The following is a 24,167-nucleotide window of genomic DNA, read 5'->3' as shown; positions in this document are numbered from 1 at the left end:
ATAAATGTTCCTAACACTCAGAACTTCCACTCTTCACAAGTTTTTCATGTCATTTGTACATTTTACAAAACCCCAGATTTTTACATTAGTGGGTGGGGGTAGGATGTTCAGAGCTGGATCGAGGGACATCATCGTTACAGTGGAGAGGAGCTATGAAATCTTCAAAAAATGAAAAAAATATATACTCTTAAGCACTCTCTCATTCAAAGTCCACTCTCCCTACATTATTTTTACATCAAGGTGTAGGAAATTTTAATCGGGACGCAGGCCGACTTCTCCATCTTCTCCTTCAGCTGCCTCTTCATTCAAAGTTCTGCCAGCGATGTAGTTCAGCTCCCAGCCATTAGTCAAGCAATGCAGTCCAGCTCCTAGCTTACACCGTATTTTGCACCCTTCGGCCCATTCCTACCCTTCCAACCATTCATATTCCTTCCTACCAGAGTTCACACATTCTTTACTCAAGGAGAAGTACAGATACTTATGTAAAGAAAGACTCTGGTAAAAGTAGAAGTACTGATTTAACTTCTTTACTTAAGTGAAAGTAATAAAGTACAGGGTTAGGGTTGTCTGAGGATCTGTACTTAAAGTATAACAGTAATAGTATCCCTCTGAAGGACATTTCTACTTGCCATGTTTGCAAAGCTAACATGTAAAATGTAAGTAGTAGAAAGTACAGGTATTTGTGTTTAAATGTAGGGAGTAAAAGTAAAAAGTACAGTACAGCAACAAAGTGTCTGTACTTCATCTCTTCCCACCTCTGCTTCTTGTTTTTCCAGACTTTTGAAACATTTATCTACTCATCCATACTTTTAGCAAAAAACATAATGTTCCACATCTCGCATAAATGATTGGCGTTACTCCACTCTTAAAGCCAGCAATGCAGTTCAGCACCAGCTTCCCAACACCCTGCATTCTCACGGCAATGTCTCGAGAAAATCCTTCTCTAGTTGAGTCTAACACACTGCGATGAATGAAGCTCGTTGACTGGAACGACGACTACAAAATTAGATTTAAATCAGAGGCTTTCTCTGTCAAACATTTCACTGCAGACAAGATTCATATTATTCAAAGCAGGTTATGCAGCACTGAACTGGTAACACAAGCTAATTTGTTTGTGGCTCCGCTGCATTGTTGTAGGCAGTGACTATAACGAATGTGTCAGTCCCAGTGCTTATTCAGTCAAAGCCAAACTTCACTGCTGTGCTGAACCATTAGTCTTTATTTCAAATGAAATACTTTATTAAATTGGTCGACTAGTGAATGAACTAAATACCAAAAACACTATGTTAGACATGTTGTAGATCTTCCAGCTGATCCTGCAGCTTTAATGATGCTGACTTCATTTAATGTGTATGGCTTCAGTCATGCCAGGATTTGAGCAGCAGAGGGGGCACTTTCAATTGATTCAGGTATTGGCTGAAGTCGTGATTACCAGTTGCAGTTGAGTCATTTCTCAGTACCACGGTGTCCTGTGCCTTCCACGTGCTGCTGAGTCAGAGACAGGACATGTAGACAGACATGGCTAATGAGCACACACCGTCTGGGGAACACCGAGTGCGTTTATCACCAAGTGAAGGGTGACAGCATTGTCACTCATCTTCAGAAAAAAGGCTCAAAGATGGCATTTTGTTATGAAGACTGGTACAACATATCCCTGTCTCTTAAGGAAATTGATTTCAGGCATGAATAGGAAGACCAATAACATTTCTACTTGAGCAGACCAGGCATATCTGGTAGTATTTACCACCCTTATTGGAAACAGAATCAGCAAAATAACAACATTCAACCTACAAAGCCAGCGAGAAGACAGAAAAAAAGACACATATATGCTTTTTATTTCAATTTATTTATCTTTAAAGAACCAATACGAATTGGGGATGTTTTCAAAATGGGTACAATGATAAAAAACTGACCATTTTCATTCTTCTCCACGTTGTCTTTCAGATTGGATCTTAGGCTCTGTGTGTATGAGTTTAAATATGCATATTTAGGGAAGTCCTATTGTAGCCCATTTTCATGAATGAAAGCAGGAGAAGTACCTGTTGTAAGAGTTGTTACGTGTTTTCCTGTTTAACTGCCTGGATGAGTGTCTGAGGTGTATATGTGTGTGTGTTTGTGTGTGTGTAGGATGCTCAGCAGGGTTTGGTGGGCTTCATCTGAGGTGGACTGATTATTGCACTCCAACAAGATTTAAAAAAAAAAAAATAACAAACAAAAAAAAATAACATGGCTCTTGAAGGATAAAAGAAAATAACAAAACTATTGGATAACAAAGTGTCCTTGCCCCTGCCAAACTCATAACTGCCACACATATCATATCTTGTGAATAAATATTGCAGACATACTCAAACTCAGTGAACCCCTAAACTGAAAGTGACTTTAAGCAAGTGAAGGGTAAAAAGGAAAGCATTACTGCATCTTCAGGTGAACTTTTTGAGTTTTTGTGCAAAAAAAAAAAAAAAAACACACCCCAATACCAAACTGGACAGTCGCAATGTGTGTTCAAGGTTTAAAAATGTTTTTAAAAAGATACATCATTCTGGCCAAATCTTAATATCAATAATTAGTGGAAATAAAAATCAATATATCGTTTTACATTTCATCTTCTCATCACCATTGTTTGTGTAAAAATAAAAATTCACAAAATGGAAAATGTTATCCCATGATTACAACTGAAACAAAACAAAAAAAAAAAAAAAGAAAAAGAAAAACAGGATGGACTCAAGTTGAAAAAATTCTGGCCCGTGGTTGAACAGTATAACCGGGAGGCGGGCCTATCTGTGTGCTTTGACCTTCCATTCATTGGTTCGGCTGGTGGATCCCCAGATCTGGATTCATTCATTCGATCACACGCTTGCTCTCTGATCAATTAACCATGACTCAGTGTTAACAAATCATCACAATAATTACTGATAGCACTCTCTTCATATTTTTTTTTTATCTCCCCATGTTGGAAGATTCCCCACTAGATGCGCATAAGAAAGATGCATTGACAGGCAGCCTACTGCACACAGCAGTTGTGGCCGTTGGTATCCTTGAACCGCAGACGCATTTTGGGTCTGTATTTCTCGAGGTAAAGAAGCTGTTTGGAGTTGAAGGCTCCACGTCTCTTCCTGTGAAAAGCAGAGGGAAAGAAGTGGGGCAAAAGATTAAAATGACAATAACAGCAAAAGAGAGTGAAGAACACACTATAGTTAAAAGGTGCAATAGGTAAGAATCGTAGTCACATTCAAAGATTAACTAAATTTATCAACAGAATGTGAAAAAATAGTTTTAAATTGTGACATCTATGTGCTGTGTTGCAGAGATATCTACTAAAGTTAGCATGCTAACCAGCTAGCTATTATTGTGGTAATATGCTGCCTCATATTTGTTTTGAATAGAATGCAACAAGATGCAAATTCTTACATATTGCACCGAGATTAATGCCACTCTTGTATCTGTCTAAAACAGTTCGCGACTGGTTAGCTGAGCTTAAAACAAAAACTTGCAAATCGGGGGACTGCTAGCCTGGCTCTGTCCAAAGACAGCAAAATCTACCTGCTTGCACCTTTAAGGATTAACACGCTATGTCTCGTTCATTTGATCTGTACAATTAAATAAAGTGTTTAAATTTGCCACTTTACAGCATTTATGTGCCAGACTATTTCTTGGCAGGGAGCAGTAACTTCCTGGAACATTTTGTGAAATAGATGCACTTCACAAAATGCTGAACTATTCCTTTTAACACCAGATATCTTTCAGGGTACATCTTTGTTTCAGTTGTATAACCAGACCTATTATTCACAGACAGACAAATACCAAAATTCATGAGTTGTCTACACAAATAAACTCCAGAAACAAAAATGCATCACTGATTTAGCACATAAACAACCTCAGATCACAGTCTGGCAAAGAACCATCAGGGACAGTTGCTTTTTCACATTCACAACAGACTGCACCATTTACTGATTTAGACTCTTAACCTTAAAAGTTCAAACATAGGGAGGGTACTCACTGCCTTATGAACTGCACAGCATCCTCGTACTTCATCCCACTCTCAATGAGGGCTAAGGCCACCAAGACTGGAGCTCTGAGAGGTAAAGAAATCCAGTGGACCAGTTCAAGGAGACAGTGAGAGAATCAAAGGAGAAGAGAAGAAGAACAGAAGATTAAATGCCATGGTTCACATGGTTCCATAGTAATATGGTGGAGGGAAAGGGAAGGAGGGGGGTCAAACCTGGGAAACAGGCCTGGGAAATCAACAGGGGTGCACAAGTTCACCGTTGCCCCAGCAGGGCACAACCTGAGCCTCTCACACACATACACTAAACTGTGATAAGTTACAGTAAGACAACCCCCCTCTCTTCTCACCAGATGAGATAGAGTGATAAAAAAATAAATAAATATAAAAACTTTCTGTACTGCTTGGCGGGTCAAGTCTCAGTGCTGACAGAGCATTTCCTTGAGTGGCTTTTCTATCACACAAAATTCACGAGGGACAGTATGTGAGAATGGAGGGATTCAAAGAAAACTAGAAGGAAAAAAAAAACAGCGCGATAGTGTGGACGGAGGGGTGAGAATATTGTTAAAGAAAGGACAAACAACAACAAGGCGCATAGCTGCAGCCTCCCACACTGAGGATCAGACTGCGAAGCTGTACAGAAAACCCAGCTGACTGCAGTAAACACAGGACGCGAAAGAAGAAGACATGAATTCAAAAAATGCCTGTCTAACCAGCACTGGTAATTATACAACCTCTGGAATGCCACAGCAATGCAAAACGCTGGAAGCCATTGAGAAATCATTGGCTTATTATGCGATTGTGGTCAGGAAAGACATTTTCACACCCGCTTGCCCACGTCATGTGCTTCTGCCTTCTTTCTTTTCACACTTGTGTTGTTATTCGGCTTAACTCGCCTGTAGTTCACTGTCACATCGGGCAGTGAATATGACTGTGCATAACTGCACACTGCCTGTGCAACCTCATGACCAACAGACAGATCACATGCAAATGTAAATGCCAGCTGATTGTCTATTTACATAGCAGGAAGTGAGAGCGAAAATTTGAGATAATGAATCAATTGCCCGTGAATATTTAAGATAAGACGCGGAAGAACGGGGACGAAGGTTCAGGGACGGTGCAACACCTTCAGTTTCACTCACAGAAGAGGCTGTGTGATCGATGCTGAAGAAGCAACAAGTGTTAAAAGGGAGAAGTGGGGTTGAGAGTGAGGTTAGAAGAAAAAATGTGTTATTTTGACACTCATCTCTCAGCGGCTTTGATGCAGGGGTGCTGAAACAGACCCTGCAAACAGCAGCGTCACACTAAATAGATAACACTAGCAGGAATGAGAGATTACGTCAAATAGGTGGGACCGCACCAGGAAACAGACGGGACCATGAAACACCCTCTGGCTCCTGCTGAGAAGCTGATAGTGTGTTGCTGCTTTCCAACTGTTGTTTCTGACCAGTATGGCCACACTGTACATGGTATATATGATTTGTTTAAAGGGCAATTTAACACATTAAAACCATTACAACTACAACTAAGATTACACAAGCCCGTCACCCTGCCTCTTTCTACACCGTTCATCTTAACGTAACATGAATCTGGCATGAAATTACACAGCAAGGATAACTAAAGGGGCCGGTTAAGGTGACTTTATCACCCCAGGAGATGCTCTCGAGGTATTCCAGACACATCCAACTGAAGGGCTTATATATTCCAGTTGGTCTGGGAAGACCTCAGGATCACCCATGAGCAGCTGAAGGGCATGACTGGAAAGAACAATGTCTGGGCTAGCCTGCAGCAGCATCCCTCAGCCACTGGGTAAGCAGGTGGAAACAGATGGATGGAGAATCTTTGGATGAAACGTCCACACACCTGTTTTTCTTTAGACCTGACACATCTGCCACTGGAGATTAGTTTTAAACTCCAGATGGTAGAAGACAGACCCTTCAAAAGTTGATGATACAGCAATACAGACAACCAGAACTGTCCTTATGTCACCGTCGCATCTCTAGAGAAAACAATACAGCTAGCTACTCACCGGCCAAGCCCTGCAACACAGTGCACAGCGATGCAGCAGCCAGGTTCCTCTCGAAACTTGGTGTTGAGCAGCTTGAGCCACTCGTCCACAATCTGGGTGGGAGGAGGGGCACCATCATCGAAGGGCCAGTCCTAGAGGAGACAAAAGAGGGCTGTATGAAGAGTGTGTACTTTGGAAAGGATAAACATGAAATAAGAAAAGCTTCCACTAATGTGCATATCCGTCAACACTTACCACAACCTGTATCCCTTCCTTCTCTACTGGAGCCTTATCATAGGTGGCATCACACACTCTCACCAGTGTGTTCACGTGAAACCTCTTCAGCTCCTGGCAGGCATCAAAACAGAGAGGATTTTTAGACTCAGGAAGTGCAAACGGACACACACAGATAACAACGCAAGGTTAGGGCATACCTCGGTGAACTTGTTGAGCGTGGCGTTGGTGGGGTTGTGGGTGATGAGGAACCTCATGCACTCGTAGGCAATCTCGACTGCAGCGGGGCGGTTCATGTTGGCGAGACGGCTTAAAAAACAATTACAATACAATACTCTTACAAAACAAAAGCGACTTTTGGCTCAGAAGTCAGCAAAGACTGCTAGGAGATTTATGTGTTCAGGAAAGGGTTGAATAAATAAAAATGACAACACGTGGGAGAAGGATGGGTCAACAAGTGTTCAACTATGGGATGATGTACACAATGAAAAGGTAACAAAAGGGATGAACTAGTCCACAGTACTCCGGGATGTAAAAAATGAATTAACACAAAACCAAAAAAAATTAAAAGAATAAAAAAAAAAGAAAAAGAAAAAAAGATGGAGAGACTATCCAGGAGTCATCCAATCAGTTTACCCCATTCAGGAGAGCTGTTTGTGATTGGCTGTTCGAGGAGAAAGTGGAAAGCAAAGGTTTTTCGTATTGGTTGGGACAGGGCAGGGCAGTCGGGCCAAGGACTACGCAATATCCCAGGGGGCCTTTGGAGGAGTCAGCAGTTCCTAGCGTGCTGGCGGTCAGGGGGGTTTCTGGGTAGCGTAGTCCCTCGGGGGGCGGCCGATTCACTTCTCCACGGAGGTGAGGTGCTGTGCCTGGCAAAATTCTCCGCTCACACACGCCATATAGGTGTGGCTCAAGTCAACACAGAAACCCTGTCAAGAGAGGAAAAAGACGACATCACACATCTGCATTTACAGCTGATAAACGTGTTTTTATAGGCTAATCGAAGGAGTGTCGATTTCAAATCGCAAGAGCCAGTATTTTAATTACATAATGACCAGTGCCTTAACAAGTTTAGCCATTGATTTCACTGGCTAGACTCCCTGACTGTTGCCGGAAAATTAACTCAGCGGTGGTTCATTAACATTAATTTTGTGCACTGGAAGACAGATTTAAGTTGTCTGGATTTCATGTCAAATGTTAAGCCCATCATTAACGTTATCTTAAGCAGTTGAACCCTAACACTACTCTTGCTAGCTCTGTAGTGCATCAGTCAGGTATTTAACACTTGTAAGATGTGACCTACCAACAGAACGTCATCATGACCATATCTGGTTTCAGACGTTAATAAATTTAATTTTGAATCTCATTATTACATAGATAAATATTATTAAGTCATAAGTGAGTCATACACAGACGTGTAATACTCTTGATCATACTTTGTGATGTCTCAAATCATGTTTGCAGACCCGCCTCTTAAAATCAGATTTCCAATGAACTCAGAGAGAATTCTACACTTTGACACTAGACACTCCTTTCACATTCATCGCACAAACACTGCGTATGTCATGCTACACAGTGAAGTTCAATCATTCAACTGAAAGAACAAGAAAAACACATTTTTGACAGGAGGGGTGACTTTGAAAGTTGAAGTAGGCTTTGAACTGACCACACCTATGGATTATTTCACCCCTTGTCACCAGAGGCGATTCTTGGATCAGACCTTAAGTGGGGCTCAGCCCCTGATGAAAATGTGACATGCATCTCAGCTAAACAGACACTGCTTTGCCACTGTAACAATCTTGACACTTTCTGGTTCTTCCTGCTCTCTCTCTGTCTCCATCCTCCTCTCTCCCTCTGCAAGCAGACACCTCAGACAGCAAAAATTTGCAGATAATCTCTGAGCTAGCGAAAGTCTGGTAATGCTGAGACTCTGAATCTTAAATTGACTTTGCTATAACACTATGATCCACATGAACAACTTTAACATCAACAGAACCCACACAAATTACATTCACGCACTGCCATGTTTAAAATCTGAAATTAGGAAACACAGAGGCAAGCTAGCTCACCGTGATCTAACGTGGCTCTGGCTCATGAGCTTGCTAAAATGACATGGATACATCGCCAACCACAATCGAATAATCTGTACAGTAATGCAGTTTGCATTGCAGCAATTTCAACTTGTGTTTTTGTTTGCCATGAAATCCTAAATTCACATTCAAGCTTCATCACAAAAGCTCAGATTGAAAAAAAGTGCTGGAGTGGGCAGAGCATGTAGAACGGGGCTGATTCTCAATTAGCAACATTAGAGAGGGCTAAATGTATTGCAGAAAAAAAAAAAAGAAGAATTATTTTTACTTTTTAGAGGTTCTGTTATTAAAGTTAGGTGTGCTCGAGCACAATGCCAATATTTGTCACCAAAATGGAAACTAATAATAAGCACAGCATGAAGCAGACGCACACACGCTTCACAACGGTGTCTTACAGAACAGGTAATGTCTGGTCTGTAACTAGCCAGGGAGCATTCTGTCAAACTCTGCCAAGACCTTGACAGTCTAAATCCAGCCGCCACAAACTGGCTAGAACCGTCTCAGAGCAACATAGGAGGGGAGGAGGGAGGGTGGCAGCTCACTACGCAGACTACGTACACAAAGTAGTGGGAGGCAAACTGAGAAAAAGGGCTTGGACTTCAGCACCGTGTCACAGGCAGCAGTCACAAGGTGAGGATTGCAGGGTGGGTAAAGCTTCAAACAGGCCGAGCATTTCAGTCCCACGCTCCCTCTTTTCACCTCCTTGAGACTGACACAAGACTCTCTGTACTCTCTGACTCTCTCTCTGTTCCTATTTCACTCACAATTTACTCAGGACACTTAACTGTAACTGTTTTAATTTGTCTCAACCTCACCTGTTTGATTTCTAGTACAGTTTTGTAAAAAGAACCAGTTCAAGACAACCACCTCTCTCCTCGTTCACTCTTCCTCCCACCGTACCCCACTGTCACTTATCCTCTTAGCTAAATGCCAACCACAGAGCCACTGTCAAAAGGGATGCGTCAACCCACTCTCCTATATAAATTTCTTTCCTCCTCTCCATCTTTTATACTTGGCAACTGCCACAAGGGCACTAAAAACAGCCCTGAGGTTTTTTTTCTCTCGTGTGATGGCCGAGATCCTCCGTGACGCCTTTAATTACCGCCTCTGAGCACTGAATACAATGTGGCCTTGCTGCAAGCAGACGACTGAAGCTCGGAAAGGGGGTAACCTGACTTTAGAGGCTCCCTTGCTACTAATCCTCCAGAAAGGAAAAGGATGGACACGGGGCTTGAAGGGGGAAGTTGACACGTGCTTTTCACCTGTGAAACCTGACTGACAATAGACAGCAACTGTTAACAGAGACTGAATCATGGAGGAAACACTGAAGGACAAAAGAGCCCACAGACACACCAAGGACACCACAATGACAGCTTTCGCTAAAAGATGAAAAGCAACAGGATTGTGGATGGTTGCCCAGATGCAGTGACTTCATAACATCTGCATTTTAAATGCAGCCAATAGTAGGGTTACCAAGAGGCACAAAGGCAGACCAAAACACCATTTCAAAGTCAACACCGGGACACGTGAACTGAAAAAGATCTGGGATAGGTTCGGAAGCACGAGCAGTCATTATGAAACATCACCATTACACAGCATGCAGTGTGCATGGGAGCAATTATATTGGTTGCTAGTGAGGCATCGTTTTATCGGCAAAACATCGGTATCAACTCATATTCGCCTTATGACTCCTGACATCCATGCCGTCAGTTTGTAAGGCTATGTAAGAACTGAAAAACTATTCACATTGATAAGGTAGTTGTATAGCAGATTAAAAAAGCTTTTGAAGGAGTTGCTTTTCACCAAATTTATCTTTTTCAAAGAAGGTTGTATTAAAGGTTGTTTCACATATTTGTTCAATTGAATTAGTGCTCTTTCAAAGACAGTGTGATGAGGGATGACTTTTAACTTTTCAGAATGAAGATTTTCTTAATTTCGCTGGCAGAATAGGGGGAATCCATAACAACAAAAACAATTATATTTATTTTTAAAAAGGGCATCGGCCACTGGCCATTTCACAATCACCCGCATCACTATTGGTCGCGATTATCTCACAATGATTAAATGTTTAATCCTCTCCTGTAGTCATCTGATGAAGACAGAGGAAACCATACATGTAACAATAGGCATGTCAAGCTTATCCGTTAACACTTCCTAAACTGTATAACCAGACGGACTGCAGTAATGTAATTGAAAAATCTACTGCAAACAACCGATCCCTCATCGGCACTCTTGTGGGAGCTTGTCAATAGAGAAGTGAGTAAACTGTGGTAGCGTCAGGCAGCCAGCCGCCTGCCAAGCGCGGGAAGGCATGCAAATCACTCTGAAATTTGCAAACTGGTTCCGCAGTTACACACAGCACAGATGCAAGGGGAACAAAACAAACAGGCATACATACACACCAAATCTGTTTGTAGACGCAAAAACATGTTTAACCACACAGGAAGCAAGAAGCAGTGTATACAAAAGGCTTGACAACTGTAGACTGAGAGTAAGTCGGCAACCTTTAGCCTAGTCAAACAAGAATGGGTGACATGCCATTATTTACTGAATTAACTCAAGACAAGTAGGGCAAATTACACAGCTCATTTAAAGACTATGACAATTGTTTTCATACCAGATTCATAGCTGTCTTAAAATGTCTAAAAAAATAGGGAGAATGCTGTGGACACTTCCCCAAAGTTGACGTTTTTGTATTGCTTGTTTCGTCCATGTTTCTTTTATAGTCTGTTTACTAAAATAGAAGAGTCAGAAACCCATCACAATGATTATCCGGGCACAGCTGCATGAAATGTCTCAAGGTCTCAAATTTCAGTGACCAATTCAAACTTAAATGACCAAATCCCAGTCTCCGTATAAATAGACAAAAACTAAATGATTTCACCGTCACTATCGGGCTGAATGCAAGTAGTAAACGACAAGAACAAATGCAAAATCAATCTATAGCATGACGCCATGGAGAGTGGTGGAGTTACAGCAACAGGTGCCATCGAGGCTAACTTCCATACGCTGTGGCAGGTACATCCAAACCAAATGAATTACACAGAAACACTGATGTGCTTATGTTAAAAGTAGCATCCGGCCTTTGGTGCATGTCTGTCTATGTACAAGTATATATACTACTAAACTGGGAGAAAGGTCATGGAGTAAAGGCAGAGGCCCATGCAGTGGCCCAGAGAAAGCTCCCTTGGTGCCCTGTTCCTCATCACGTGGTCTCCTGCTGAAGTAGCACTGGGAGAGGATGGAGGGAGGGAGAACTTCCCAAATCAGCTGGCCTCTCCAAGAAACCTCCTACAGTGACTCAGGAGAAAGAAAAGAAGAAGAGAGAGGGAGATGCAAGTGTGAGAGAGCAGGGAGCAGCTGTGCAAGTCGATAAGGTCCGTGATATCTCGGAACAGAAAAGGACATGGAAATCTAAACAAGTGATTAAGCCGCAAAAAGAATGGGAATCAGGGCATGGGTATCCTGAAACTACCAACTCATCATTTTAGGACGATTCAGATTATGAAGTTTATCACAAAATTGAAAGAAAAAGGAGAAGACTGTATTGCTCATAATATCTGGAGTACTGTTAGTGAAAACTGTTAATGTATCACAGCTAAAGTGCATGGAGACAAGTAAACTGCTACAGTGGGAGTGCTAATTGAAAGGCTTTCACATTGTAAAGGATTTTACTGCCATGGGACCCCATATCTGTAGAGCTAAGGCCGTGGGCAGCTCCTGCTGACACCTGATAGCCGCCGGGTGGCCAGTCTTCATCGCTCTCGCAGCACCACTTCTATATACATACACTGTGTACACCCAGTGCATAGGCATGGTGATAGTCACAAGCTGGCTTGGGCAATACATCTGCCACAAGGGTGAGGGGGTGGTTCTAAAATTAGAAAGAAAAACACACACTCGCACACAAGCGAGTGAGCCCAAATGTCTGGACATTGACTATACAGGCTGGGAGGGCACGGTGGCAAAACGTCAAGAGCTTCATCCAAAATGTGGAACGTCTGAGGCCACCTTCTTCCCCCCTTGTGAAAGATGTTAGTATTACACGCAGCCCCGTCTGGTGGTCTGAGGTTGTGCCTGAGTCTTGCTGGTGTTTTGTCTGGAGCCAGACTGGGCATGACCAGACTGTTCTGCCTTGAAGCAGCTGGAGGGATACTTGGCTGTGTGGGAGCAGATTCAAGGAGCGGGGGGAGTGCCTGTCATCCATGGCAGGACGGACAGTGCAGAGAGGAGGGAGGAAAGCCCTGTTTCTCTTTTTGAGTGAGAGGAGCACGGACAGCCCGAGAAAGATAACACCCACCTGCTTGCTACACCCAGTGCACACACTTCTCCTTTTCGTGTCTTGTTTATGCTTCATAAAAACAAATACGCGTAAATACGAGGTGACGGTAAATTAGTGCATTCTCCTTCTAATTTTCCCTTTTTGTGATGAAGCTAGTATTGATCTGCAGGAGAATCAGGAGGAAACCATTGACAGCTGCAATCAAACTGAACAGAAACCATGAATCAGTGGGAACAGATACAGGGCCATGTGTCACAGAGGCATGTCTTCATTCCTGCGGCCTTTGTGAGTTCCAAATAAAAGATAACTGATATGCTTCGAAATGTCAAAGAGAACAGGGACAAAGGAATCGTAACATGAAGAAATTGGTAAGCTGTTGAGGAAAATAATTAAGAGGACATAACAATGGATAAGCAAGATTAAACAAGGGAGGAAGTAAGTGCAACAAGTGAAGAGAAGCCAAAAAAACAACAAAAAAAACAGTCAACCCTAGAGCTTGGCAGTGACTGCAGATGAGATAAAAGGATCACACCTGCCCAATGGTCCAGCTGGTTCTTTGCAGTGACGTCAGTGCTGTTGATAGGCTGGGTGCGTGGATCTCGACTTAACCTGTCTGCTCACACCAACTTAAGGATGAAGAAACTAATATTCATTCACTTAAAATGAGAGCTGCAACACGAGGGTTGGGATCTCATCGACTTGGTGATGGGGAAGAATTGAGCAGAGGCACACTTTATACCAACAGACCTAGTGACGGACACACACGCCCACTTTTAGGGTGGTTTTCACACTCGGAGTGGTTTTTCTGAACCTGAAGGCAATCTCACAGACCTTGGCCTAGTGTGAAAGTCGGTGTCAAACTTGGGTGTGGGCCAGACAAGCAGCCTCTGGCCCAACACAAAACAGTGGTACGGGGTCACCCTCAGCAAGCTCAGGTGTGGGGGGTTTCCCATTGGCACCCTGTTGCCAGTCTAACCATCCCAAGTTTAGCTTGCCCTGCCCAAGATGGACCCTCTCTGGAGTGAGCCCAAAGTGTGCCCGTCCTGCCTCAAAGCTGGATGGGGTGATGGGTCTCGAGACCACTGCTAACCCCTTGCATCCCCCCTTCTTAAACTATTACAAAAAGCACCCTTTGATGGCAAAGATCACTGTAATGAGATGTTGATGGTCATATACACCACAAATCACATCAGGTGAAGGCCTGCACTGTTCTGAGAAACAAGAAATTAGCCTAGTGTGAAGGTGCAGCTGCCACACACACAGGCATGACTGGTTTTCATCTCAGTGAGACCCAAGAAACATGGTAAAATTAAAAAGACTCTTGGGTTTTCAAAGTTTACAAGTGTGACGTAGTTTGCATACTTTGTTGCCATGAATGCCAGTTGCACAATCAGTTCACATGTTAGGACTCTCGGTATGAAAGCACACCTTCAGTAACATAACCCAAAATTGTGAGAAGTCTGAAAGTGCTCTAAGTGTAACATTCAAAGCCCTTAGTAGGTCACAAGATAAGAGAATTAACTTCATTATCAATAAAAACAAAAGCGTGTTGTGGACTCTCTGGACACAGTCCAAGACTGAAGGGGCCTGTCAATGTGGGGTACGGTGACAGGTCACCACGCCATTCAGCAAACAGTACACACACATAAAGGAAGGTAGTGTGCTCAACTCTCCCTCACCATCAGTCATTCGTGAAAAAACACACACAGCACGCAAGTAAGAAAATACACACACACACACACGCACGCACACAACTACAACAAGCTACAATGGTTGAGCTTCTAATCCTTTTTCTGAGCCTTACCAGTTTATCTAGTGTAACAACCAAGACAATCAAATCCCCAGGCATGTTGGGACAAGACGGCAGAGACGTGTAGGCTAAAGTGAACTCCAACAGAGATACTCAACTGTTGCCGTGCCTCCCATGAGCTGCACACTCCTGGGGTTTCCAAACAGGAGTCTCGGGATGAAAGCGATACATCAAGTCGGTAGATTCCTGTGCTTTGTTGAACTGAATTCTGATAATGGGCCCACCTATGGGCTTCTCAGAATGAAGCCCTAGATCTGGTAAGAACCTTTCTGAGAAGAGCACCTTTACTTCACCTGCGTTGAGGGTAGGGAAGGGTCAGTGAGGCAAAACTTAAATCATAGCTGTGTGGGAAGCGCTGCCACCAATGGTAGCACCTTGACCAAACCTCAGACTCGGAATGCTGTTTGACCAATGACACACAGTTGGATGTTGCAACACATTGCTCTCTAAAGTTAAAGAAGTTAAATAGTGACTACAAAAGTCTCATTATTTTGCCAAACAAAAATGCTGTAGTGTAAGTTATACAGACTTTTCTAAACAAGGTTGTGGCTAGCTTAATTGCCAAGAGTTCTCAAAGGTTGGAAAGTTTCAATTAATATGGTTGAAAAAGCTCGATCAAACCCACCATTCTATTTATTTTTCATTCTTGGAAAGGCCATTGTTGACAAACAATTTTAAAAATGGTGCACTATGTAAGAACTGGCCGTCTGTTAAATTCATTCTTACAGCAAATAAGGAGCAGTATAACCGCTAACTGCCTCTAACTGTAGCTGCCGTTAGTTAGTTAGCTCAATTAGCCATGCAGCTAGCAGTCCGGACTGAAAGCTCAGGGACCAGATGTGTACTGGCGTTTACACCACTAGCCAAGGAGCGTTAGACTGCGACATCCTAACTTCAGCCGGTTAGCATGCTTATTTCTCTGCAACATAATAAATAGACGGCATTTATGTCAAAACTGAAATTTCTTCACATTCTGTTGATAATTTTTTGTTCATTTTTTAATGTTTTTAAGCAAAGTCTTACATATTGCCCCTTTTTAAAATGATGTCTAAATAAATACTGATAATTATCCAAAGTTGTATAAAGTTCATATAAAAAATACATGGATGGAATTTACAATGCTATATAGAAAGTGTCCTCTGTTTGGATGGAAGGATGGACAAAAGCATCACAGAATAACAGAATCTGTGAATATGAGCAAAAATAATAATAATTTGGACCCAGTCACCTAATCAGAGCCTTATTGGGACATGAGTCACAACTAGTCATGTCTGTGTTTACCTGCGTCAAGGTGGAACCGTGCTCACTGTGCAGACAGTCTGACTCAGCCTTGCGGTCGTCTTGCTTTGAAATATAATAAACCTGTTTTTTTCACGAGGCTGTTACCACAGACCCCTAAGATAAACAGACTCCCCACTTTGGGTAGTAGTACTTTGAAATGGACTCAAAAGTAAACCACAGGGCAAGACGTCTTCTTGGTGTAAGACAGCATAATACTCTTGGTACAACATTCAAATGTGGTAACAGAGCCGCAAACATTTAACAATGTGCTTGGGAAATACCTTTCAGAATCTGTAAGCTGAATGGTTTACTGTCCGAGTGTGAGGATTAACAACACAAAGATCTTGCATTATTGACAAAATGAAAACCCAAATGGTATTACCAAAGAGTATATAAAAAAACCTTTACAAAGACTTTCCTTCTGCACTTGCACAGAGAAAAACATCCTTCCTGTTATAGCCTGTATGTGGGTGGACTGTGTTTGATCAAGGCTGGAAATAGGTTGGGGGTACAGAGTGACCCTCCATGAATGCAACACTCCAACCAATCGCACAAAAATCCTCACCAGTGCCTACAAGATAGATCTCTTCAACCAGTAAGGCAGACCTCTTTGAAGGGTTAGAGTCTAACCACAACGTCTAGCCCAACCTTGCTTGCACAGTCTCAATCTGTTCAAAACAATACTGACAGTCTGTAGAGAGGGCACGCAATAAAAAGGAGAGAAACATCAAAAGGTAACTTTACGGACAAATGGCTCAACACTGGTGTGCCTACTGAGACAAGAGGAATGCTCTACTGCAGTGTGGATGAGCCTTTAAATAAGAATGCAGTTGTAGGGCAAAACTGATGGTATATTTACCACATTTACTACAGCTCCATTTTCAATTTTACAGGTATTTTGTTTCAGACAAAACTCAAAACAAAGCAAAAGACTTGGTTGAGAAATTTTCAAATGAAATCCAACTTGTTAAAATGAATGTTCACGTTTACAAATGGCTGTAAACATAGACAGTACAAGCCGATGATACGAGAATAACTTTGACATGCTGATACAGAGCGTTTACTGTAAGTTGACAAGCTTGAAATATCGATGTGCTTTTAAGTTTGCCAGCAGTCTAAATGCAGCAGACATTGGTGTTTTCTTCTCTGGAAGCATGGTCAATTTGCAGAAGTTACTCCTGCAAGCAACAGCTTTCAATTCAGTCAGAGAAATTGACTGAAATGCTGGTTAAAGATGCCAAACCAGCATCTTTTCAAAACTGTATGCATGTCCTGCTGCCTGAAGAGCAATAACGCATGGGTAACATAACTTTACAACAGAGGTGCCAAGAACATTCGAGATCCATTTTAATCAACGTGTCTGTTAAGCCCGTGCCATCTGAGTATTATGCACTGTTTGGTTCTGTGGTTTGTCAGAACTGGGACGGCAAAACTGTGTCTACATGATAGAGGCTGCGTGATGTGCGCTTCTTCCTGCACTTATCTCTTACTGTATTCTTTGTCGACAGTAGCTCAGTATGCTCCTGTATGTTGTTGTAGATGGGTGTGAGTGTGTTATATCTGTTGTGGCTTTTAGTCCTTGTGGTGCTGAGCCAAGCACAGTTATTTGTTGTCCACATCAACAAGGCATTTTTAAGCGAAAATGTCAGAAGTTTAGAATGATGAAGGATTATGGAGACGGTGGTTTTACCGCCCATCTAAATGATGTTGACATTTTGATAAATGGACATCATTCTATCCCCTATTGAGCACAACAGTTTACCTCTCTCTGCTCCCAGAGGACAGGAGCTAATCTTCCCCGCAGAGCACTTGTTGTTCTGGCTTCTTGTGTCCGTGTATACGTGGTCGGAGAGGGGAGGTGAGAGGATACGTAACCCTCCCATTTCCATGAACAGGCAAACACCCCCTACGCATGCACTCGCACATGGCAAAGCCCACTTATCACACTGCTTTGCAGCCTCTGAGTGAGCACAGATAAACAGTGTGACGATCAAAGGCCTCTGATAGCGCTTAGGGGGAGGGCGAGGGGGGACAAGGACTGATCCGTCTCTGGAAAGGACTGAAAGAGACCAGGGCTCAGTACCTTAGAAATGGGAATGAAAAGAGGAAAACATGTCCAAACAAAGGCCCGTTCTGTCCTCACTGTGGCCTAGTTGCACTTTTAATTACACTTTACTCAAAACATAACACCGGCATCTGAACAATTACATTTGAAAGAGGAACAAAGTCAGACAGAACACTGACATTTGACTATAATTTGAATAAGGATTAAGAGTTGGAACACAAAGGGAAACTGATTCTCTGCTGACAAAGGAGCCAAAAGAGGTAAGATAGGCTCTCAACACAAACACGTGTTCCTGCCAGAAATGCACTCCAACAAACGCTGGACAAAATATCTAATATTTACTATATAATTGTGATAGTTTTGTCCAAGATGAAAAATACAGACGCGTTGTTATGACTGCAATTATCTTAATAAATATATATATTTTCGAACCATTTGAAGGACACTTTCTTAAATCTAATGATGAGCTTCTGGACCAGTTGTTGCAGTCTCACCTTTCAATTGTAGAAAATTGCAGACTACAACTACTTGTTCAGGAGTAATTGCAGCTTGGAAATTGTAGCCGTTAATGACAATAAACAAGCAACTGGGAGAGACAGGGGGGCAAAGATTCTACCGTCAAAATGTTGGCACTGCGTTATGGAGGAAGCTAATTATTTTATCCCATTTCCATCGAGTTGAGCTGGTATGAAACGTGAGGTTTTCATTCAGAAGAAAAAAGAGAAGAAGAGACTTCATGGGATAACCTCAGTTATCCCATGAAGAGCCCAAATGATGCTTTAACTTGTTTGAGCCTAAGTCGTTGAACATTAATGTTTCAATGGATCACTAAATGACTTCTAAAACTCATCCATTCAGAACAACCATGGATACGATTTCGCAATGAAGTCACAGTTTAAGTTAAGACAGCCTACAACTGGCTGAAATGACCACGTGCACTTTTACCAATGTGTTGTTCATGTGCCACTAACATAGCTGTCCGTATTTGTGTGTATGATGGTTGTTATTTTTCAATAGCACTGCAATCAATCCAGACAAGACAGGTGATTTTGTTCAGGTATGTGGATCAAGGGACTATATTCGGCCATCTCTGAGCTCCCTTATAAGTCATAATCTCATGTCACAATCCTCAAATCACCTCTAGGACAAAATCTCCCTGCTTAGATGGACACATGGCAACGATCCACACCTCTGCCTGTTTGCCAACAGTACAAGTACACAAGGACAGTAGGAACTTAAAAACAACTTTAAACAAGAAATTAGCAAGTACAACAAAGATCTTCACAGCTGCAGTGCTAATTAGTCAGAAAGAATATGAAGTGTTCCACACTTCCTGTGGAGCTAGTTTTACTTGTTTTACTATTGTGCATATAATTATTCAGATGTCAGAAAGGAGTCACTTGAAGACAGGTTTATTATGACCTGTGGGGGGGAAAAAAAAAAATCGGCATGTTCTAAAATAAACATACAGTAGTGTTGAGTACAGGAGGCTAGGCCTGTCACGATAACAAATTTTGCTGGACGATAAATTGTCCCAAAATTTATTGCGATAAACGATAATATTGTCGTTTAGGTACCATTTTTCAAATATAATGATGTTCTATAAAAATGCAAATTCACCCCTTTTAAAGATCAATGAACATTTATTTTTAAATTAAAATGTAATTGTTATATAAAAAGACATTGCAAATATCCAAAATAAATAAACAAAACAACCAATAACAATGAATGACATGGACTCTCAAAAAAATTAACTTAAATAAAAACCTTACCACACTGAAACTATAAATAAACAACATTTGCCGAAATGCCGGCTTTTCGACGGTATTAAAGGGCTGCATTTCTTGTGCAATGTAGCGAACTACACTGTGTGCGCACCACTTAGCACTGTCACGCTTATATTTTGTTTGCTTAGCAAACGCACCACTAATGGTGGCCTGTCGACAAGACGGAGACTGCCCCTCTGTAGTTTTGGTAGCAGTTTTTTTTCCAAGCTGGGAATACTGCATGGGATGGTTGTGCTTCAAATGCAGGTTCAGATTAGTTGTGTTACCACTTTTGGTTAACACCGTTTTGTGGCAGATGCGACATACTGGCTCATTCAGGTTTAGTTGCTCACCGCGGTCATTTGGCTTGAATCCAAAGTGCTCCCACACATCCGCCGCTGATTTTGGCTTTGCAACGAACTCCATGTTGTCATCCAAATCTCTCTCTCTCTATCTCCACTCCTCACCTGTCTCGCATGCTGCACTGTGTACGCCAGGAGACCCGCCCCTCCCCCTCACACACACACAGACAAAGAGTGAGTGATTGACAAGATGGTTCACTCCACGGAGGAGTAAGGAACCGCGAGTAATCAGTCAAGATCAATGCACTGGAGTTAACTCTCTTGACATCCAGTGTCTTTGATAAATGAAAATTATCGACCCCAGAAAACTTATCGACCTCATTTTTTGTTATCGTTAGATTAATTGATTTATTGATTATCGCGACAGGCCTACAGGAGGCCGACACTCAGCAACAGACAGACCCAGACATGAGAATGTCTGCTCGCATTTCTGCCGAGAGGTGCAAAGCCCCACTGCGACATCAATTCTTCTGACATTTGGAGACTAGCTCGGCCTTCTGACAGCAGCATCAGGGGATGCCTGTTGCCATGCCAACAATTATCTCAGCAGTAGCAACAAGTGCTCCTGTAGGGAGTTTTGGTGTCCCTTGTGAAGAGATCAGAGAAGAGCAATGGTGCTCTCTTTAAACATTCACAAGGCAAAGCTGAAGACGCAGCAGGAGGTGCAGCTTAAAAGAGGGTCATGGTTCAGAGTAGATCTCTGCCCACATACACTCATCAAAGTACTTTTTAACCTATGAAATCCAACTTCGTCAGCAGAGGCCTAAAACACACCCTGTGATCTTAGATCAGCTCCAGGTGCCAAATCCATCTTTTTATGATTATGGCCTCAATGAATTTAGTTTGAGGTCATGTTTTGAGAGGTAGACACATATTTCATGCGTTTAATAAGCTGCTTAAGGAAATTAAGAAAAAGCTGCCAAGCTCCATTGAGAAACAAAACAGTGCCTAGGTAATGGGAAAACACAGCAAGCTTGTTTATGTGCAAAAAACCCAGTGTTTTCTGGTCTATAGTTGCTTCAATACTAAAACACTTTCTGGATCAGTAAGAGTGAGCAGCTACGTATGTACGCCTACAAACAACAGCTCTAATAACAATAACAACACCCTTTACTATAGCATGTTTTTGGCAAAGGACAGTGTTTTCCCCTGCTAACTGCAGCTCTGGCAGCTGTAACTACACAAGGTAGCTGTAAACACAAATCACAAAGCAAAATCCTATTCCTACCTGTTGCTATAGTTTCAGTAGGCAGCCTTGCAGCAGCATCTAGAAGAGGTGTCAATCTGTCAGACACTGCCAGTGCTCCAGAGCCTGTGCCTTCGCTTTATCCCAGCGCTGTGGCAACAACAGTAAACGAACACCGTGCCGACCAGGGCATGATTCATTAACCAATACACAGCGCAAGGAACACACATGGTGCCCATGGCTACTAACGCATAATTATATATGGCTTTTCGCTTAATGGCTTGAAATGAGAAGAAAATAGTGTGGGTATCTAATCCTAGCTTTCCACTTTGGGCTGATTTCAACACAACAAACTTGCTCTGGAGCCAGGGATCTTAGCAAGCGAGTGCATAGTAAAACCAACGCTTGTGTTCCGTTCTCACCACAGCCCGACGCCCAGGGGCAAAACTCGATTTTAAATTGGCCAAATCTGTTAAGCCAGTCACTGCGGAGCGGACCTCTTCAACCCCACCTTTCAACACTCACAGCCACCCTGTGGCTCGATGGGCCTAACGCCAGCAGGCTACAACATAGGTGTTCTTCTCCCCCAGTAACCTCCTTGGTAAACTGGCGTCATGTTACTGTACACTGGGCTCGCCTTTCACAATTACGGTAACCAAGGCTGAGAACTTCCCTTGTCACATTGCCTTTTTTAATGCTGCCTGTAGACAGCGGAACCACCCTTTTGTTGGTGTAAAATATCATGCAGGCCACCAGCTAGATTTAGACCTGCTACCGCTCACATTAATCTTAACATACACCAACTTTACTGGAAGCAGAAGTCAGCAATACAAATGTAGATGAAGTCGATACCATCAGTCAGACCTTTAAGAAGGATCCTGTACTGCTTGTTGCAGACAGGAAACACAGATATCCAGTATTACGTTACATAGAGAATTAATCAACTTTAAGCTCCTAGTTCCTTCAAACACAGAGATTCTGAAGCAAAATGAAGCTAGGATTGGCCGTGCAGTTTCACTTTACAAACATCCACAAAAATACTACTCTTAGAGACTGGACCAACAGGTATCAGGAATCTGACTTGCATGGTGGTATCTCGTGAATGAGGGCTTCCCACTGTACATGCCTGCCTTTAGCTGCAGGCTGTGCTCTGAGTGGACTCAGTGCTATTTCTAGATTGGACTGTGTGTGCATCATGTGTCAATTAGCTATAATATAAAGCAGGTCACCAGTATGAGTGACCTACTTTTTCAATAAAATGCAAATAGAGCATAAAGACTCACAGTGCCACTCTGTAAGAGTTGTGAAAACCTACTTTTTTTTATCAAGCGTGAGTGCGTCATTGTTGCTAGCACTTCCCAAAGTGGTGCGATTAGGAGATTAGCATTAACAGACATATGTGGACTATAAACACGAACCGCTTCTGTTACTTCCACTATACATTTCCACGCCCTCGGTTTGTTGTGATAACCGATTGTATGAGCGCGTCTCACCTCCTACACTCTGTGAAGGCAAATTAGGTCACCTTGCAATGACTCATAAGCAGGAATGTATAATTAGCTTACCTGTGACACCAGTTACTCATTGACTCATCCACCCATGTTGGTGGGGAGTGTGCACAGCCATTCATCTGTATTAACTGCCCGCTAGAATTTATTATCAGAGGAGAGACTGAAACCATTGGAAGGTCATAAATTGAAAACTGAGAGGCATGGGAATGTGCTGCGGCCTTTAGTGTCACAGCTGCTCTACTCAACTTCCTCCCCAAGTGCATTTCCTCATTTCACTTCATCCAACATGGCTAAATGGTTGTGTGCTTTTCTGTTTTAGGAAACCAGACACAGCCAAATTATAGACCCCACCTAACCCCAGTGTCAGCTGCATTTCTAACATGGCAGGCTGATGAATTTAATGAGTCGAACCGGCTAGTTGACAATAATAATAGTAGTTGTACAATACAGACGGGCACCCAAGACACGATGACAAGCAAGGGACAGGAAATATCGGGTTGCCGACCAGTTCGCTTTGTTATTAAAATGTCAGCTTGGCATATGGCTTCGAATAAATAGGTCAACCATGCTCTGGGTCAAGACTTGTCACAAAGGGCGGAAGGCAGCTAGCAAGCTCAATCGCCATCAGGCTCTGAGACCACCGCTTAACACCCGAAAGAAACTGGAAAATGCTGGAAATCCCGACCACTGGTTATATTTTAAACCTCTAAAACGGTGCCACTGTCGTGAACAGTAGCCAAACCAGCAGTTAAAACGTTAACCAAAGCATCGTTAACGTTAAGCTAGATGTTGACCAAGAGAAATGCTGCCTTTACTGATCCACCAAGAGCTTAATGTACAGCTAGGGGTTGCGTTAGCTCTTCTTTTATGGGGAAAAAATGCGGACGACGTTCGGTTAGGACAATAACATTGTGTATGAGACACCTCATGTGCTGTGTTTCTACATAAAACTAAAAGCCAGAGACCGCACACTGGTGCTCGTAACGTTAGTCACATATTTTGCCTCTTCTTGCTCTAGGAAATAGCCTTAGCCGCACCAGCAAGCTAGCATAGCTACAGCAGCTAGCAGGCTAGCTCAGATCCGTCACTTTGCATTTTCCACCACCGTTTAGTAACCAGTCCAGAGACACGTCAAGAATCACTATATTAGTGTTTACTACCTTGAGGTTGGGTAACATCGATGGGAAAAACATTTAGAGTTCATATTAACTCACGTTAACACGTTTTTCAACAGTGTACGTAGCCAACCCTCCAAGCTTTTCTCTGCGAGCTAACGTTAACGTGGCTACATACTGGATCTTCTACGCTGACAACCCCTCATGAAACTTCCTCCAGCTCCCTTCTGTTGCACTAATCTTCTGACAATATGCAAGCTAACTTTTAATCAGGCTCCCCCGGATTTGTGGTGCTGCAATCGTGTGCGATCATATCACAGACAAGTTCCAGGAGGTCAGTTTTAGTTATTGAGGTTATTAGCTACTTACAAAGAGCAGGCTGAACATTGAAATCCCGTGACTACGCCGGAGAAAGTGGAGGGAGTGTAGAAACCGCTGCCAGGTCGCCTTTTTG

General features: G+C 42.6%; 1 protein-coding gene across 1 annotated transcript; it reads right to left on the bottom strand.

The window, feature by feature from the left end:
* Nucleotides 1-1,827: 1,827 nt before the first annotated feature.
* On the bottom strand, nucleotides 1,828-24,167 carry ptp4a2b (protein tyrosine phosphatase 4A2b). The gene is made up of 7 exons (XM_073463234.1): nucleotides 24,083-24,167; nucleotides 6,882-7,174; nucleotides 6,446-6,554; nucleotides 6,267-6,359; nucleotides 6,033-6,163; nucleotides 3,998-4,072; nucleotides 1,828-3,113 (listed from the first exon to the last, which is right to left on the bottom strand). The coding sequence occupies exons 2-7, from the start codon at nucleotides 6,884-6,886 to the stop codon at nucleotides 3,002-3,004; spliced, it is 525 nt and encodes a 174-aa protein (XP_073319335.1). The 5' UTR covers nucleotides 6,887-7,174; nucleotides 24,083-24,167; the 3' UTR covers nucleotides 1,828-3,001.

This window comes from Pagrus major, chromosome 3, assembly GCF_040436345.1.
Source record: "Pagrus major chromosome 3, Pma_NU_1.0".
In the NCBI taxonomy this organism is placed as follows: domain Eukaryota; kingdom Metazoa; phylum Chordata; class Actinopteri; order Spariformes; family Sparidae; genus Pagrus; species Pagrus major.
Note: the sequence above shows the minus strand (reverse complement) of the source record. Positions and strands in the feature narration are given on the sequence as shown.

Excerpts from the sequence above, each read along its gene's own strand:
- ptp4a2b (XM_073463234.1), bottom strand. Across the intron at positions 4,073-6,032 it reads TGTGTTGCAGGGCTTGGCCG|AGCTCCAGTCTTGGTGGCCT; the intron begins GTGAGTAGCTAG and ends TTTACCTCTCAG. Across the intron at positions 3,114-3,997 it reads GCTGTGCAGTTCATAAGGCA|GAAGAGACGTGGAGCCTTCA; the intron begins GTGAGTACCCTC and ends TGCTTTTCACAG.